Here is a 20,086-nt window from a genome sequence, read left to right as displayed (position 1 = left end):
CCCCAAATATTATGAAAAATAATTTGAAATTGTAAAAAAAAATGCCTTTAATTTGCCATTGTACTTAAACTAAAAATGTACTAAAATTACTGCAAATTATTAAAACATTATCTAGACAGTGGCAAAAAAATATGTATACACATACACACACATACACTATATTTCCAAAAGTATTGGGACACCCCTCCAAATCACTGAATTCAGGTGTTCACTTCCATGACCACAGGTGTATAAAATCAAGCACCTAGGCATGCAGACTGCTTCTACAAACATTTGTGAAAGACTGGGTCGCTCTCAGGAGCTCAGTGAATTCAAGCGTGGTACCGTGATAGGTTGCCACCTGTGCAATAAGTCACAAAGAGGGGTCAGCGCATGCTGAGGCACACAGTGCGCAGAAGTCGCCAACTTTCTGCAGAGTCAATAGCTACAGACCTCTAAACTTCGTGTGGCCTTCAGATGAGCTCAAGAACAGTGCGTAGAGAGCTTCATGGAATGGGTTTCCATGGCCGAGCAGCTGCATCCAAGCCTTACATCACCAAGTGCAACGCAAAGCGTCGGATGCAGTGGTGTAAAGCACACCGCCACTGGACTCTAGAGCAGTGCAGACGTGTTCTCTGGAGTGACCAATCACGCTTCTCTGTCTGGCAATCTGATGGACGAGTCTGGGTTTGGCGGTTGTCAGGAGAACGGTACTTGCCTGACTGCATTGTGCCAAGTGTAAAGTTTGGTGGAGGGGGGATTATGGTGTGGGGTTGTTTTTCAGGGGTTGGGCTTGAACCCTTAGTTCCAGTGAAAGGAACTCTTAATGCTTCAGCATACCAAGACATTTTGGACAATTTCATGCTCCCAACTTTGTGGGAACAGTTTGGGGATGGCCCCTTCCTGTTCCAACATGACTGCGCACCAGTGCACAAAGCAAGGTCCATAAAGACATGGATGAGTGAGTTTGGTGTGGAGGAACTTGACTGACCTCAACCCGATAGAACACCTTTGGGATGAATTAGAGCGGAGACTGTGAGCCAGGCCTTCTCGCCAACATCACTGCCTGACCTCACAAATGCGCTTCTAGAAGAATGGTCAAAAGTTCCCATAAACACACTCCTAAACCTTGTGGAAAGCCTTCCCAGAAGAGTCGAAGCTGTTATAGCTGCAAAGGGTGGAACAACTCCATATTAAACCCTACGGATTAAGAATGGGATGTCATTAAAATTCATGTGTACGTAAAGGCAGCGTCACTATATATTGGCAATATAGTGTATGTATATAATAAATGAAAGTGTGTGTGTAATAAGCACTTTTCTTTTACTGCACTATTCAGATGAGCTCAAAACACTGACGTATATAAATCCAAACTCAAAAGTTTTTACCGTGGATTGCTTGCGTCAGTACGATTTGATTATTTTGGAGGAAAAAACAGTTATACTTCAGAAAGTTTCTCCGAATCAGCAGTTCATCCATCCAAGGGCAGTGATGAGTCTGTGGTCAAGCAGTCCGGTTACAGAGTTTTGGACAAGAACATGGAAAAAGGCAAAAAGTTGCTCCACCCATCCTCTGAAGGTACAAACACACAGACTTACACAGCACAGAGCGTCTAGAACAGATCCACTTCAAAACTGAACTGAAATATATATATATATATATTGGCATGTGCCACATCACTGTTGCATCATGACAGCTAAATATGCAGTAAGCGTTTAGTAAATCAGCACATCTGTTTGCTTTATATGTAAAATAAATGCAGGATTTAGGAGGATGTAATGCTTGAAACATTTCTGACATTGCTGAAATGTGTGTTAAATCAGGAAGGGCAGTAAATGTCTCAGTGTCTGTGATTTACACACAACGAGGATGCAGAAAACATGAACAAAAACACTGTAGATACAGAGCACATCTACTAACCGGCAGAGACGTTCTGTCACCGCTTCACCTCCTGCCATCTTCTTCATATTAAACTGCAAACATGCTCTGCTGTCGATGATTGACGGATGACTCTTAAAGGGACAGTTCAGCATTTATTCCCTCTCATGTCCAAAAACTTTATTTCTTCTGTGAAACACAAAATAAGACATTTCAAAGATTGTTTTTGTCCATATATTTAAAGTCAATAGGGTCCAAAACAAGTAATATTAAAGAAAATAATACATGTTTGAAACAACATGAGGGTGAGTAAATGATGACAGAACTGTCTTTTATTGAACCTTTAATGAAAACAGAACAATTTTATTAAAAATCTTTACAACATTAGATCAACATTTTCCGAACCCAAACCCGGACATTTTCTGGCAGTCGATCACATGACCTGATACCATCCATCATTATACTTCAGCTTCTCAGAAAAAAAATGCAACTGGAACCAAATTAGCGAATATGAGTCTCATAACAAGATCTACTGGGAATAAAATAAATAAATAAATAAAATAAAGACTGAATTGGAAAATGAACCCACAGAACAATAGCAGTTCTTGGAATAATGGGCCATTACAGACTATTAATGAGCACAAGTACCTTTTACTGGATGAAGAACCAAGCCAAGAGCATTTACAGCATCAAATGAGGTGTGAAGAGCTGAGAAACAGACGAGGAGGGTGAAGGAGTCACATCTTTAGCTTTATGAGAGTGAACAGTAGTACTGTAGTGAGAGCAGCTCCTGAAGAGACACTGGAACGAGACACCATTACGACACTAGCAAGAGCCAAGACAAACATATATTACACATATACGCCATTTTGTGAGCTAAAAAAACAGTGTTGCCCAAAGGGGACCGTAAACTTTCGAGATTTTATAATCTTCCTGCTGTCGCGCGGGCCAACTCTCCCCGAGACACAGCAGGGATTCAGTGCCAATGCCAAGCTTTAGAGAACAACAACAGCATTCATACAGGTTTTCATCTCACCTCACCTGAGGTTCTGAGGACAGTGAGAGATGGTTATTTTCCAGTTCTGTTCTAAAACGTAGTGAGACGCCGACCTAGACACTCCTGACAGTCAAATCTCATCCTCGAATGTAGGGATGGATGTCCTGCAGGAAAGTCCATTGATCTTCAAGCTTCAGTCTCTGAACCGAAGGTACTTCAAAGATGATATCCTTCATATAGTTAAGATTTCTACTTCTTGCAACAGCAAAGAACCCCCATAACAAGACTGTTATCCGTGTTTGACCACGGACATGGTGTTCTTCTGCTCATAAGCTTTGCTGCTTTGTCGAATGCCACTGTTTACCAAGAACTTCTGCTCATAAGATCTGCCTTTTTTGCACCAGATGTACCGCTGATCCATGGGTCCAAAAAGTTCCAGTTTGGTCACATCCCTCCATAAAACATTCTTTCACAACTCCACAGGTGTATCCAAATGAATTTAAGCATATTCAAGTCAGCCTTTTATGTTCTTCTTGGTAAACAGTGGCATTCGACAAAGCTGCAAAGCTTATGAGCAGAAGAACACCATCTCCATGGTCAAACATGGAGGTGTTCCAGTCTTTGCTGTTGTAGGAAGTAGAAATCTTGGATTTCCCATGAACTATCCCATTAAAAGAAGGGAATGAATTAATAAAATCTGCTGGCGTATTAGCAAGTCGTGGGAATGATTTGTTAAAGGGTTAGTTCACCCAAAAATGAAATTCTGTCATTAATTACTCACCCTCATGTCGTTCCAAGACTGTAAGACCTTTGTTCATCTTCAGAACACAAATTAAGATATTTTTGATAAAATCGAAGAGGTTTTTTTATGCTCCATTGAAAGCAACGAAATTACTACATTCAAGGTCCAGAAAGGTACTAAAGACATCTGTTAAAACAGTCATGTGACTGCAGTGGTTCAACCTTAATGTTATGAAGAGACGAGAATACTTTTTGTGTCGCAAAAACAAAACAAAAATAACGACTTTATTCAACAAATTCGTCTCTTCCCTGTCATTATCCTACGCTGTTGACGTTGAATCACTTCCAGGTTGTACATCAGAATGGCGGCTCAGTATTGGCCGGCTCTGGTCATGTGAGCAGCATGACTCACGTGCATGAGTCGACCTTCAGATGTAGAACCTGGAAGAGCTGCAATATCAACGGCGTAGCAGAATGACAGAGGAGAGATGAATTTGTTGAATAAAGTTGTTATTTCTGTATTTCATTACCGCGAGCGCCCCCTTCTGGATTGGAGTGTGTTCTGTATTCATCATCTGACTGTATAAACCGTGATGGTTCTGGACTAAAACATGTACCGTTACACCCTTATTATTTTTTCAATGTATAAATCTGGTGTTTATTAAAGACAGGGGCCTTTAGGATGGGGGTCTCTCAGGGGATCATATTTGTGTGTCTGTGGCATCTAAAAGATTAAAAAACTCTATTCTAGTAGTAATACAACTATGAACTTTTAAACGGGCATAATATGGGCAGTTGGGCACTAATATAACACGGCCCTCAGCGGACTCACACGAGCATCACGGTTCAAAGCAGATGAATTTTCCTGACAGAGCCAAAGGGAAGGCGGGGGTCCCACAGACCCCAGGCATAATCCCTCAGAGAAAAGCCCTGCATTTAGGCCCTGGTACACTTAATCCAGGGCCCCTGTTCACAATACACTTCAGATCTTCCTCTGGCCGCTGCACTTCCGCTCAGGGCCCGTCCGGGTGCCATGAAAAACACAAAGAGAAAAAGAAGTTCGGAAACTACGACACATGGATGGTTTCAACAAATCAAACTTGAGCAGTGATTCACATAACGCTTCCATGCGATCATCACTGTTGATTGAGTGATATAAACACGCAGCGCTCAGTATATCTGATAGAGTTTCACCGCACATCCGGCTGCCAAACTAAACAACATGCATCCAAAAGAACATGTCAAAAATAAAACCACAAAATTAGAACGTTAACCCCTCATGCCAGCCCTCATACGAGTCCAGAGAAGAAACACTCACACTCCTCTTTGTGTCCGCGCCAGCACAAACATGTATAAAGAGCACGTACGTATCACAAACACACACGCTGGTGGGCATTGTGAGTGTTTAGATGGAGCCCCCGTGTCGAGACGGAAAAACAAGCTCCTCTGAACAGACAGATAAAGGAGAGATAATGTTTACAGGAGACGTGCCTGTTTGCCACATTTATTCTGCTGTAATATTTAAATCTATGATTCAATCCAGATCTGAGATTTGATTAGATTGGAGGAAAAAATAAATGGTACCACAGTGACAGATGGTGATACTATGGTACTCTCCAAGTCTGCATTTATTTGATCAAAAATACAGTAAAAATTGTGAAAAATTATTACAATTCAAAATATGTTTTCCATGTGAATACATAGTAAAATGTAATTTATTCCTGTGATCAAAGCTGATTTTTCAGCATCATTACTCCAGTCTTCAGTGTCACATGATCCTTCAGAAATCATTCTGATATGATGATTTGATGCTCAAGAAACATTTTTGCTGCACCATATTTTTGTGTAAATCATGACACTTTGATGAAAAGAACAGCATTTCTTTGAATTAATATTTACTGTCACTTTTGATCAATTTAATGCATTCTTGTTAAAAAGGGGTCATGAACTGTGTTGTTTTATTGTTTTATAATGTTTCCTGGGGTGCACTTGTAACGTTAGTATGATCAAAAATTGTCATAATTTAGAAATAAAAGGCATTTTTCCTACTCTGATTTTATCCTCTGATTTGAACGCTCTGTTTTAAGGGGCGTGTCTTCTGTGAGACTTCAGTGTAAACGCCCACTGCTGTGATTGGCTAACATCTTTGCATATGAAATAGTGAAGTATTACTCTCTTGAAAACTTTAAGCAAGTTTTTACTATTACAGCTCTCAAGGTTAACTAATCGTGAAAAGTGTTGCATTATATTCAGATCGTGGCATGAAAGGTTGCAGTGATAAACATTGTAGTCGATCACAGACATGTTGTTGAGCTCATGAAAGCAGTGATCTCGTCATTGCAACTCAATTTCTGCACACTAACGAATGCTTTCATCATAACTAACAGTGCAAATGCGATGTAACTAAGAGATTCATTGAATAAAACGGGAGTTTTGGCGCGAGAACTCAGTCGCTGTTTGATTGACAGCTCCAGCGATTGTAAAGGGAGCGTTCTTTGATCGCTTTCTATATATAATTTAATCACCGTTTAAATAACAGATTATTTTCATCCTACTAAGAGAAACAAGGTGAAGTTGAGCGTTTAGTCACTGGTTTGATTTACTGACACACAGACAAAGATCATGTGACTGTACATGAATTATTAATATCAGATCAGGCATTAGAATGAACACAGTTACTGACATGTTGCATATCGGAAAAGTCAAAAATGCGACTGATTTACCAAAGAATCCACAGTGAAATGAACCGAATACAAATAAACAAAGCTCAATTTGAAAATAAATAACCATATTCCTGCATTAGGATCCTTTGAAAGGTAATGTTATTTTAGTCCTGTATCGCTCTTCTCTCCTCCTCATCTCACTAACACACCAGTGGGCGGGGCTAACGCTGCAGTGATGAAGTAAGCGTTGATTTCTTCTGTGGAGGCGGAGCTTCACCTGGATCAGTCGTTCGTTGGACCTGGTGTCAATAAAAGCTTTTATTGGACTAACAAGGACGTTTTCAGTTCTGAAACTTACTGGATATACTTATAGTACGATGACTTCTTATATATATTAAAAGCTCAGGGGAAAAGTTGATTTATCAATTCATGACCCCTTTAAAAAAAAAAATAATAATAAAAAGAACCCAAACTTTTAAACAGTAGTTCACTATATATAGCGCTGTTGGAGTGCCACATTCATATGCCCTAGTATTTTAATAGAAATGCAAAGAATATCATGGTAAATAAATCTGTTCTTAAACTGTGCAAAGTTCCCTAAACTGTTGTCATGCTTAACCTGATACAAAACCTACAATGCTGCTTATTAAAATAAATTCAAGACTGTTCAAATAACAGAAAGCTAACCTCACCATGCTCAAGTCATCGAAATAATCTGATTCATTGTACCCAACGGCAGGAGATTGAGTGGGATGACGGCAGAATCATTACCAGAGGTTACATTACATCCTCTCATCTCATTCCATGTTTACCGTTTTCCTTTTCTCCGCTTCCCTTTGGTTCATGTGGCCTATCCGTGCAGAAACCCAGTGGTTAATTCCATGAAACATGAAGAGAGTCTAAGAGCAGAGAAGAATCTTCACCAGCGCCACAAAGCAACCAGTGTTTCTGTCCTGTGGTCGTGCTACTCAATCCAAGAGCATTTCTTCAAGTCAAACTGCGCAGTAGAGGGGATTTACCAGAGTTTGTGTGTTTGAACATGCTTTAAACAATATCAGAGAGTTTATCTCTACTGAAGTAAGTTGGTAAAGCGGATTGTGTGGAATGCAGCCTCACAGTGGATCTTGGATGTGTCTCGAAACCTGAAAAATGATACTTTTGCAAGCAGAATATAGAGGAACGAAGGCATCAAGACACGTCTGAATCCAATGTCTTCATAAGATCCTTTCTACTCGTATGAGTACATGTGGTTCATTTTAGGTGGCAGCGTAGATAACATCCTTCACCGTCTACGATATCCCACAATCCTGCAGAAAAAAACACTTCTAAAGGAGCAAATTAAATAAGTACATTTTAGCTGGTAGAAAAAAGCTTAAGCATTTTGACATAAGAGAAAGTATATAACCATCAAAAATACACTCTTCAGCTTTATTAAATGGGTTATGATTTCACTTTTTTACCTTTAGTTAGTGTGTAATGTTGCTGTTTGATCATAAACAACATCTGCAAAGTTACGACACTCAAAGTTCAATGCAAAGAGAGATATTTTCTTTTATAGAAATCTCTGTTTAATATGTGCTTTATAAGTACTAATAAACAGCCAATATCCTAGTAATATGCATGCTAATAAGCAACTAGTTAACATTGGAATTGGACCTTAAACTAAAGTGTTACTGATAAGTTTTCTTCAGAAGTGTTTGTCATAATCATGACTTTGTTTCCAGGTACGGTCCTGTACACACTGACTTCTGGAAGTCACATAAAGTCGATCGATCACATTAAGGCTCGCCAGAGGAAGCAAATGCCGTTTTTCTATGCAGTATACGTCGGATGTGTTGGGACCGTGCTGTCTTTGGGTGTGTCGTCTACATGCCTCGTCTTTGTAACTGTGTTTTATCTTTCTCTCTCGGTCTCTCGGCTCTCTGTTGGCGCTCTGTAGTGTCTCTGCGCTGTGTATGCTGGACTCTGCCAGCGGAGCTCTGGAGCCAGGACTGTAAAAACACCAGGCATCACTTTACCATTATAGAAAATTTGGCAATGATATGTTTAAGAAGGCTGTGAGCCACAAGCTCTTTGAGATGACAGGCAAAATTATTTAGTTAATCATTTAGCCCTGCTTTAGCATCCTTATTAAACCCTATCAGCCCTTCACAGTCGCATTATCTCATTAACTGGTCACCATTTAACGTTTCAATTTCAATTTGTTTATAATGCTGCTTTCATAAGATGTAATATGCGTCTCTGGTGTCTCCAGAATGTGTCTGTGAAGTTTCAGCTCAAAATACCCCACAGATCATTTATTATAGCTTGTCAAATTTGCCCCTATTTGGGTGTGAGCAAAAACACGCCGTTTTTGTGTGTGTCCCTTTAAATGCAAATGAGCTGCTGCTCCCGGCCCCTTTCCAGAAGAGGGCAGAGCTTTAACAGCTCAACAACAACAAAGCTGGAGAATCTCACGCAGACAAAATGATGAAAGTTTTCAGCCTTACATTGTTCAAACCGGAGTCGACACTGATGGAGAGACTCAGGAAGAAGTTACAACTTTTAGACGTTTCTGAATGGTTAGTGGATAAATTTATGTAGTTGCTGTGGAGTTGATTCAACTCATCCACTAGCATGTGCCGTCATGTTAATCTTTTGTGTTGAATTGACCCTCGTTTGGCGTAAAATGACGGCATGTCAACAACACTCTACTACAACAACTCTTCCTCTTCTCTAAAGCAGCCCAACATGGCCCCGCCCCCTTTGTTGTGTGTTCTCGGGGGCGGGGTTTATGTAAATTTTAGGGTTAGTGATGTCACCAACCCGGGAAGAAGCTCATTGTAGTCCCTACCAGCCGTTTGTTGTAGTCCTTAATGCCTTATTCTGAATGACCATATTCTACATTCCTTAATCCTACCAATACTTAAACTTAACTACCATACTAACTATTAATAAGCAGTAATTAGGAGTTTACTGAGGCAAAAGTCATAGTTAATAGTTAGTTAATAGCGAGAATTGCACAATAAACTAAAGTGTGACCAACTTATCAATAGATTCGACAAAGTTCACCAGGTTAATGCCAACGAATCTTTTAAATAATCTTTTAAACACTTTTTTGGTGAAAATTAACTAAATATTGACCTGAATTTCTTTTAAAAAAAAGAAATTCATACTTTTAGGATTCATTAGATTGATCAAAAGTCACAATAAAGACATTTACAATGTTACAAAAAATTTCTATTTCAAATAAATTATGTTCTTTTGAACTTTATATTCATATATTCACTCGAATACTGAAAAAAGTATCATGGTTTCCAAAAAATTAGTTTCTTGAGCATCAAATCATCATATTAGAATGATTTCTGAAGGATCATGTGACACTGAAGACTGGAGTAATGATGCTGAAAATTCAGCTTTGATCACAGGAATAAATTACACTTTAAAATAGAAAATTATTTTTTACAGTATTTTTGATTAAATAAATGCAGCCTTGGTGAGCAAGAGACTTCTTTTAAAAACATTAAGAAAAAAACCTTGACAACCATAAAAATCAGTGAAATTATCAATACTTTTTTTTCTTTTTGGATCGACAGAAATTCACAACACGATCATGTAAAGACAATAATTTTTTTTTTTTCCCCCACATCAACCTATTATGGCAGTATAAACCGCTAATCCCGCCTTTAAACTGCATCTAAAAACAAAATGAACTGTGATTGGTCACTTCACATGTCAGTCAAACAATCTATTCCTGTCTAAGTGGGCCATTCTTGGACAGAAAAGGCTGAGATAATCTCAACCTTTGACTATCGACTAAGAGTTATTCATGTGGCCGTCCAAAGACATAATGAATAGCATCAGATGTCAGGTGACTCCTGCTGAAGTCTCGCGGTTCATTCTGCATGTTTCCTGGATCTACAGCTGGCTCTCGCTCTTGGTTCAACACCAAGGCCACCCACCCCTTCTCAACAGAGCCAGTCCTGCCGACAAAACACAGCGTCCCCGGCTAGACGCGAGTGAGTCAGCGTTCACACGCTAGTCTTTAGATCTGACCGAAGCGCAGGAACGAGGACTGGAGTTTGGCCCAGAGAATGTCACATACAGCTGGAGAAGAGGAGGCGCTTTGGTGCAACAAATCCAGACCAGACCAGCAGATTATATATATTTTTTTATTTTACTTGAAACATAATAATATTAAAATAAAAGCACTGGAGTTATTACTTCAAATGAAAGAAAAGTCTGTTCCACAGGAAAATGGACTGATTTAACCATCCAGCAAAGCCATCAAGTCGTCTGCTGTGTAACGTACATTGTGTCACAGCACCTGCTTTGGGTGGTATTAGTCACTTAAGAAGAATATAAATACCAGGAACATTAAACGCTTTGGGAAAGCAGCGATTATGTCACAAAAGGCCAAATGTTTCAGGGTAACCACAGTCTAGAAACACCCATCCAGACATGACATATATTCAGAATTAGGTGCACAGAATTTCTTGATGTATGATGTGATTGGTGAGTTGTAAATGGATTATATTTTGGGATACAATGTGAGACAATATATGTGCCCGGTCAGTGCGTGGGATTATAACAGCACTGCTGGCCAGATAATATAAAAGTAGAGTTCGAAGAGATTACGAAAGACAGGGAGAGTGAAGCAATGCACAGCAGTACAAAAAAAGAAAGCAAACTGTACACACTTATGGGGAAAATACTTGAATCAGAAAAACAAGAAGAAAAGCAGACAAATAAACAATCAAGGAGACAATAAACAGACAAGCGTACAAACACTTACAGACAGACAGAGAAAGAGAGACAGACAGATGCTTGTGAAGTAATGAAGGGGCTTTAAGCTCTGTAGAGCAGAATTCTCTCGGCACACGTCTGGCCCACCAGGCTAGCGTACTGCTCCACTTCCTTCTCGTCGTTTAAACCCTTCCGCTTACGGGCGTAGGCCGCGTAGGGCATCACTGTCCTCCTGTGGAGCACTAACGCCCTGCCCAGATCCTTCAGCGCAAGAGCATCACCTACAGAACGACACAGAAAGAGGACAAAAGTTAGATGAACCCTGAGAAACTAAGTGCTGCAGGATCACTGGTAACCAGTGTTGGGGGACTTCACTGGGGTTCAACGGGCTGAAGGTCCAAATGTCAGTTTCAGTGCAGCTTCAAAGAGCTCTACATGATCCCAGACGAGGAATAAGAGTCTTATCTAGAGAAACCATCGGACATTTTCTAAAAAAAATAAAAAATTATATACTTTTTAACCACAAATGCTCATCTTGCACTGCTCTGTGATGCTCCACACATTATCACGTTGGAAAGGTCACACGTGACGTAGGCGGAAGTACCGATCCAGTGTTTACAAAGCGAACGTCAAAGACTAAGTCAAATACCCTTTACAAAAAAAAGGTAAAACAACGATGTCGGATGATTTTGAAGTTGGAGGAGAAAATGAGATGGAGTTTTTTGCTACTACCTTTTTGCTGTGACCTTTCCAACGTGATTACGTAATGCGTGGAGCATCACAGAGTAGTGCAAGACGAGCATTTGTGGTTAAAAAGTATATAATTGTTTTTTTTTTTTTTAGAAATGTCAGACGGTTTCTCTAGATAAGACTCTTATTCCTCGTCTGGGATCATGTAGAGCTCTTTGAAGCTGCACTGAAACTGACATTTGGACCTTCAACCCGTTGAACCCCAGTGAAGTCCACTATATGGAGAAAAATCCTGGAATGTTTTCCTCAAAAACCTTCATTTCTTTTTCACTGAAGAAAGAAAGACATGAACATCTTGGATGAGTAAATGATCAGGACATTTTAATTCTGAAGTGAACTAATCCTTTAATGTTGAAAGCGACGAGAATACTTCTTGTACATAAAAACAAAACAAAAATAACGACTTTATTAAACAATTTGAGCTGACGTTCTGACGTAGAACCCGGAAGCGCTGAACTGTCTATACAATGTAAACAGCGTAGGAGAATGACACAGAAGAGATTGTTGAATAAAGTCGTTTTGTTTTGCCCACAAAAAGTATTCTCGTCTCTTCATAACATTAAGGTTGAACCACTGCAGTCACATGACTGTTTTAATGATGTCTTTAGTACCTTTCTGGACCTTGAATGTAGTAACTGTGTTGCAGTCTATCGAAGGCCAGAAAAACTCTCTGATTTCATCAAAAATATCTTAATTTGTGTTCCAAAGATGATCGAAGGTCTTACGTGTTTGGAATGACATGAGGGTGAGTGATTAATGACAGAACTTTCTTTTTTATGTGAACTAACCGTTTAAGTCACTGGGTGGAGGGATAAACATCAGTGCTCATAGTCTTAACTCACCCTCAGAGGTTCATGTGAGGGTCAGGTGCAGATTCCAACTAACAATTACCCAGGTATGATGAAGAAAAAGGATCTCACCACCCTTAGGCAACAACACCAGGTCAGTCAGGGTTACTACAGCTTGACCTCAATCATCACGAACATAAAAGCAGAATCGTTCCAAAAGCAGCGGCTCAGAGCAGAGCAGCCAGAGACGTGTAACAATGACTCCTTCAGTGAAGGAACAGCTTGGTCGGTTCTCATTTGTTTATAGGACTTCACTCCGGCAAGCCAACATTCACATACACATTGCGTATTCAGTCAAGAAGCCAACACCTTCCCCCATGAGCTGTTAAAACAAGAATTGCTGCAAAAAAAGAATGCAGTCATTTGTAGAAGCCTGAAAATGGCCCTCCAAGGCAGCGGGGGGTTAAAAAGGGGGGAATAAACTTTCTAGGCCAGGTTGACTAACCCAAATGAAGAATTACAACGTCAGCTCAAATAAACACACACAGAAGCACAAACAAGCTTTAGTCAAGTCAAATGTTGAGTGTTTCTCAATTCAAAGAAACTTAGAAGTTTTAAATTTAGTCATAAACAGTCATTTCAATGTTGCGATCGCAGATATGTGCAAAGATTTACTGATGGTACACTCATATTACCTACAAATGAGAGAAAGTGCAACACACAACATGGCCGCCTTCTAAATAAAAGAGCCATTCGCCAATTGGTAAAGTCATTGCCATTAGAAGAATTAGAAAAAATACGCTTTTTTAACGATATGTGAGCATAAGAAACAAAATTTATGAGACAGTTGCTGCCAGACTTCATTGGCGATTTCAAATATGACATATAATCATAAGCTTGGTGAACAGCTTTGGAGAATTTGATGTTTTCCCATTTAAAAACACATTTTTTTGCATGACTAAAATAGCTGTCTGAGAGGTGTTTCAAAGATGGCCGCCGAGTGAAATGACTTGCCTTAAAGGGACTTTGATACGTAGATGCCACATTCGACCGCTACAGACACGTCAATGCATCCGCCATCTTGGATTTTTATTCACTGTAAAAATCAATGAACTTTGTGCAACCTCTGGTTGTAAAAACCGCCAAGATTTAAATTTCTGAAGAAATGAGAATGCGTTAGTTTGTTTTTGTCTGATTTTTAAGCTATGGTATCTTTTTAATGTCGTGTTAGCTAACGCTAATCTAACATTAATGGTTAACTTGCTCTCAAGTGTTCAGGGACCGGCTTTGACTGTTCCAATATGGCGGACGGCTTACGTATAGCGGCCCGTAGATGAGGCATCTGTGTGTATACATCTATGGTTGCAATTAAATTCAAATCCAGTAACTGAACTGGAATTTAAAAGCCATTCTGGTGCACAAACATGGTGCAGGAAACACTGTTAATAAAGGTAAAGAACGCACTCAATACAAGTTACAGAAGCAGACAAAAAAGTGGTGCCATAAATTTTGGCATAAAGTCCTGAGAAAAAAATACTGGAATACTGCAAACGTGCTTTGCCACACCACAAGTGACAGAAATATACAAACTATAGGCCACCAGCCCTAAATAGAGCTGGAGGAACAGAAGGGAAAATAAACACAGGGATATGCAAAACTCCAGGCCAACAGTGACAGATGAGTAACAATATATTGCTCTGGAGATTCTTTTTAGTGAAAATTATGATTGATATTAACAGATCTGACACCAGCTCATGGCTCTCGCTCTGTGAAGTGCCTCATCTGGAAGCCAGCTGACGGAGATTTCATGGGGGATGCTGGGTAATGTAAATTAGTCCTCATCATTTCACACACACAGGGGGTACGGTTTAATTTTCACCGTTTCCCTGTAATATATCCAGTAAAACTCATCCGCCACACAGACGCTGTTCAAACTTGGCTTGGGTTTTGTGGGAGATTGATGGGGAATGAGAAAAGAGAAGTGAAAGAAAATTGAAATCTAACTACAGTACCCACACTGTTCTCTCATGCTGATAAAAAAAACGAGAGAATGCCGCTGAAAAGACCTGCATATGTTGCTTTTGGATGCTGGTGTTCTTCTAGATCATGCTACTTGACCAGCACCAGAGCACCACTAGCCATCTTTCTTTCAAATAAATGAAATAATATATTAATATGTAATATATTGCTATCTGATGCAATGACATTCAGACATTTCTCTGTAGCTGAAGAGGCCTTACAAACGTATGTTCTGCATCTGATTTGTCCTGATCCTGGTCTGGAATGGAGAAAGATGCTAGCGACTCCAGCCTGTAAGACGATATCCATGCGCAGACAGATAAAGCAGGATAAATAGAGTGCGAGGAAGACAGACAGCAAGAGTGAGCGAGAGAGAAAAAAATGGAGAGAGGAAAAAGAGAGGTAGCTGGCAGTCCATCACACTACATCCAATAAATTATGATAAATGAAGAGCAGACGAGAGCCGTGAACAGCAAGTTCTGAACGTTCCCTCATAACCGTATGAAGCCCTTGCCTACACCCCCAAACCAAACACTGAGAGCTTTATTATTTCCACTCAAAAAGAAGAAAAAACATTCCCTGGAAAACCCCTTCGGGCGCTCAATACTCTGTTTCTGTCCCAGTAAGGTACTGCAACTGCCCTGTGAGAGGAGAATGAAAGCTTACTTTATACTTTCATACGGCATATCTTCATTTATTCATCCACTGGAACTTTTTTTGCTTGCAAACTGTAGTTCCTTGAATTAAAGCTTTGAGTTTAAAACTCAAGCGCAAGCTAAAATTCAAAATCAGCACAAATGTGATACCTTGAATACAGAAGTGAGGACTGCGGTCCTCCGGGGTAAACAGGTTGCGTAATACATTAGCATTTTAAAGAGACAACCCAAGTGAATGCGTCGAAAATGTGGGAGAATGTATGCTCAGCATGGTATTATGCAACTCAAGTGGGCATATTTTACAAGGTAATTCAGAGGTATCGTGGGTGAGGTCATGTATACTAAATGGGGCCTAGCTATGAATCTACAGCAAACAAAGCTGTATTTTAAGTTTCAAGAGATTAGGTACTGCAAAATAATAGACAATAAATAACAAATTTCTATATTGTCGTCTTGCCTGACAAGAATAGTCTGATTCATGAACAAATGACTAAGCGAATCACAAATGAAACGTTATCGATTTGAAACAGTTTAATGAATACATTACATATCCAATAAACTCATATTTTGATGTCCATATTTTTTATGTGGTTCTGTACACCATGTCTTAGACATTGGGGGGACCATGATTTTTTTTTTTCCCTAGGGGTGTTATTGGGTAATTTTTTATACTAAAAAGAACTTTAAACATTAAAAGGGATTTAAGAGAATAATGAAAAATAAATAAGAATGGTAAAAGTTCCAGGTCTATTGTAGTTATTAAGTAATCAATTCAAACAATTTGCAAATAATAGTTTTTGAAAAAAATATATTCATTCTTATTTGTGTCTAATATGTCAAAAACGCAAAACGTTTCTTGTTTTGTCACATTCAGTTATGAATTACATTAATCATATCATATATTAATCAAATAATAGCATGTTTTCAGTTCAAAATGGTGTAAATTTCATAAAAATGTTGAGTATTTTGCATCACTGGATATTACTGTCGGTCGCTGAATATTTCAATCATAAAACAGTCATCAAATATTACATTTTTAGCTACTCGCCACATACTCTTTCACGGCTAAAACAAAAGCGTCGCATTGGAATTGACCCTTCGCTGAAGTTTGATTGACAGGCGATCTAACCAATCATAATGCCGAATCCGCCATTTTGTCCGACAAAGCAGTCAGGAGTTAGCAGATTAACCTCGGTGGACTTGAACTTGAAAAATGGTGTGTACTGACATCTTTCCGCGTTTGAAACAACATTCCTTCTGATGTTCATTCATGTTTATTTGATGCTATAAATTCACTAGTAGGAAGAGATGATCGGTTCACGAGCCGCTTCAGCTGAGGCGCTACAGCGATCTGTCACCACACATTAAAGAGCCACCAAATATTAATTATTGTTAGAATGTCTTTAAAAATGACAAAATTTGAGACTTTGTTTCATATCAAAAGTAACCTGTTCTGTCTTGTCTGTCGACGTGTTGTCAATGTACTCTTTGCTACGCGATGTGTTTTTCCTGCGTGAGAACATGATGTGTGGTGAGAGATCGGCATGGCTTGTTGGACGTAGCAACGGTAACTAAAGGGGGCGGGTCTTTGCGAACGGTCAACTTGCACTCATCTTCTGTGAACAGTAAGCCCCGCCTTCTTTTATTTGATTGGCCAGCTCACTCATTCTGACAGTGATGATCGCTGTTAAACCGCTGAGGCAGACCAGCCTAAAAATCTAACTTTTAAAACTTTTTTTTCATCCTAACAACAAACAGAGCGGTGCATCATCAGATCAGCATCAATAATGTAATTTTTAGTAATTTTGCCATTACTAATTATTGGGAGAACTCGTCCCCCTCAATGGTGGTTACGGCCCTGCTGTACACTGGACTGGTGTACATTATTTGACATTCAGCAAAGACAAAAGACTCATTTAAAAAGAAAAGTAAAAGAAAACGAAACCGTGTCGAGATATCAAACAGCAATAAACAGTTCAGAATGAAAGCTTTTAGCTGCTCAATTAAGCACGACAATAACACTGTACAGAGCCGTCACGACAGTTGGGCTCTTTTCAGTCAGACAATCCAAACATCCGCTCTGCATATAAACACACTCCTTCCCCCGACCCATTCTTACTCCATTCATCCATCCATGACTCGATTAACACTCCCGTCAAGGGGCATCAGACTTTCTCAATCAGCCGCACCGGAGGTTCACTGACACGCTGCTTCAGGGCCAGATCTATCCTGGGGTCAGAGGTCAAAGGTGATAAATCGGACTTTCTCTGGAATGAGTCGGGCTGAACAAAGAGGATCCTGACACCCCGGCACGCTCCTCGAAGGTCTGGAGAAACTACAGTTTTCTTTCAGAATTAGGTTTTTGGAACATACTTAAACTATTTATTAGAATACAACTTTTCAGTGCTTATGTAGTGAATCTTTAACTGGGTCAATGATGTGACAGGTCATTTTTTTGTCCAAAAGATCTAAAAACAATTAAAAACAAAGATATGACATCCAAAGTATGTAAGGTAGTACAACTAGATCTCTTTTATTGAATCCAAAAGGTTTTAATTATATTTTGCTACATATAAAGGTATTTTAAAGATTTTGAAGTGTCAAAAGGTCATTCGGTTTAACCGTCCAACCGTTAATTTGTGATTAAAATATCTTAAAATGTAATAAATGTATATATTTTTTATTCTGGCATGATTTTATAACATCATATATCAACATAGTGCAAAATGGTGTTAAAATTATGTGTAGAAGTCGTTGCTTTGTTATGAGAAAGAATGTCCAGAAAAATGAATTTCATTGATGTCATTCGGAGTAACCCATTTTGGATCAAGTCATGTGGTCAATATCATGTAACAGGATGTGACATCATTCAGACACCTGTGAAGGATCACATGGTCGTGAAGCAAAGTAACTAACTCTCTCTTAACTATTTGAAAAATTCATGTTTTCTCTTGTTCATACGCATGTCCCGAAACATCAGGTCATTCGGTACAACCGCTATAAAACATGGAAAATGTTGTAATATTTTAAAAACTTGTACTAAATATAAAATGTTTGATTGTCCTTTTGTTAGCTAGCTAGATATCAGCCTGTTAGCATTGTTTGAAAATATCGTCATTCGGTAAAACCGAAATCTTGGTTAAACCGAATGACTTTTTTGGTGACAAATTTTGTCCATCTTGTAAAAAATGACAAAAGCAGTGTTAATTGATTATAAAAACCACATAATCTCATTGTTAACACTTAATAAAAATTAATTATATCTCCATTTTGTTTTTTTACACTTTTAAAAATGTATTCGTCATTGACCCAACTACACATTATGATATGAATACCCACTCAATCAGTGAGTAACATTAATTCAGTAACTGCAAACAATTCAGTAAGACTGATTCAAACTGATAACTGTGTGTGTTGACAGTGAATACAACACAATAAAAATGTGTTTATTTTTCCTCATCACATTTAATTCAGACCCTAAACACACAGATCAGATAAAGTATAGTTTATTTTGCCATGGCACCGTAGATTTAGCCTAGACTATCAGTCCTGAAGTCTGAATTTGAAAAACAAATCAGTTGAATGCAGCAGTGTAAACAAAGCCAAAAAGCCAAACAAAATCAAGATTTTTACAACAATTTTGTGGCGCTCATCTCATAAATATAATTATTCTGAAATTATCTAAATCCTGTCGGTCAGGAGAAGACCATGAGATCAGTTTGGCCGTTGCCAGACAAACACAATACAGACTCCCAGCCAGATTTACCTTATCAGGCAAGTAACCCCACGATTGAAGAGTTCAAGCAGTATGTGAGTAAACGTGCTCCACAGGCACCTCATTAAAATAAGCTTCCTCCTCTGGATTGATCATTCATTGCCCTAGTGTCTGACAGAATGTTTTTACTTCAACTCTGAACTCACACACCTAATTTAATCAATCAATCAATCAAGGTCTGTTAGTTTAGTACAAATACATTATGTCAGACAGGTCACCAGCACTATAATCACATATAACTAGAACGAGAAGAACTAGTCTGGACCACAAACCATGTGTCTTTTGGGTCAGATTACAAAGAAAAATTAAAGTAACAGTTGACCTTAAAATACAAATTCATTTAAAATCTTTCAGAAAGAATGGGAAAGGAATTAAAAAGAAATCAGCTTTAAAGGCTTTTTAAATAAAGTCATTATGTTGAGACACATGAGAAACAATGTTTGGTGCCAATGACGTCAAACTTGGCATGTCAAGTTTGAAAATGAGATTTAAAGGATTAGTTCACTCCAGAATTAAAATTTCCTGATAATTTACTCTCCTCCATGTCATCCAAGATGTTTCATGTCTTTCTTTCTTCAGTCGAAAAGAAATGAAGGTTTTTGAGGAAAACATTCGAGGATTTTTCTCCATATAGTGGACTTCACTGGGGTTCAACGGGTTGAAGGTCCAAATGTCAGTTTCAGTGCAGCTTCAAAGAGCTCTACATGATCCCAGACGAGGAATAAGAGTCTTATCTAGAGAAACCATCGGACATTTTCTAAAAAAAAGTAAAAATTATATACTTTTTAACCACAAATGCTCGTCTTGCACTGCTCTGTGATGCTCCACGCATTACGTAATCACGTTGGAAAGGTCACACGTGACGTAGGCGGAAGTACCGATCCAGTGTTTACAAAGTGAACTTTCAAAGACTAAGTCAAACACCCTTTAGAAAAAAGGTAAAACAACAATGTCCGATAATTTTGAAGTTGGAGGAGAAAATGAGATGGAGCTTTTTCCGTGACCTTTCCAACATGATTACGTAATGCGTGGAGCATCACAGAGCAGTGCAAGACGAGCATTTGTGGTTTAAAAGTATATAAATTTTTATTTTTTTTAGAAAATGGCCGATGGTT

At 38.9% G+C, this 20,086-nt stretch overlaps 1 protein-coding gene and 1 long non-coding RNA gene across 8 annotated transcripts in view; both read right to left on the bottom strand.

Annotated features, from left to right (window-relative positions):
* LOC127524831 (uncharacterized) overlaps positions 1–3,928 on the bottom strand; it is a 38,306-nt gene extending 34,378 nt beyond the window's left edge. The window contains exons 1-4 of the long non-coding RNA XR_007933180.1: positions 3,636–3,928; positions 2,894–3,018; positions 2,506–2,682; positions 1,900–2,046 (exon numbers count right to left, since the gene is read on the bottom strand). This is a non-coding gene — a long non-coding RNA (uncharacterized LOC127524831). The remainder of the gene's footprint in view (positions 1–1,899; positions 2,047–2,505; positions 2,683–2,893; positions 3,019–3,635) is intronic.
* Positions 3,929–10,395: 6,467 nt separating this feature from the next.
* LOC127524802 (arginyl-tRNA--protein transferase 1) overlaps positions 10,396–20,086 on the bottom strand; it is a 100,945-nt gene continuing 91,254 nt past the window's right edge. For all 7 annotated transcript variants that reach the window (XM_051916740.1, XM_051916734.1, XM_051916735.1 and 4 more), the window contains one exon: positions 10,396–11,264. In XM_051916740.1, the coding sequence (XP_051772700.1) occupies positions 11,086–11,264 (179 nt within the window). In that variant the 3' untranslated portion in view covers positions 10,396–11,085. The remainder of the gene's footprint in view (positions 11,265–20,086) is intronic.

The sequence above is a fragment of the Ctenopharyngodon idella genome, chromosome 13 (assembly GCF_019924925.1).
Source record: "Ctenopharyngodon idella isolate HZGC_01 chromosome 13, HZGC01, whole genome shotgun sequence".
NCBI lineage: Eukaryota > Metazoa > Chordata > Actinopteri > Cypriniformes > Xenocyprididae > Ctenopharyngodon > Ctenopharyngodon idella.
Note: the sequence above shows the minus strand (reverse complement) of the source record. Positions and strands in the feature narration are given on the sequence as shown.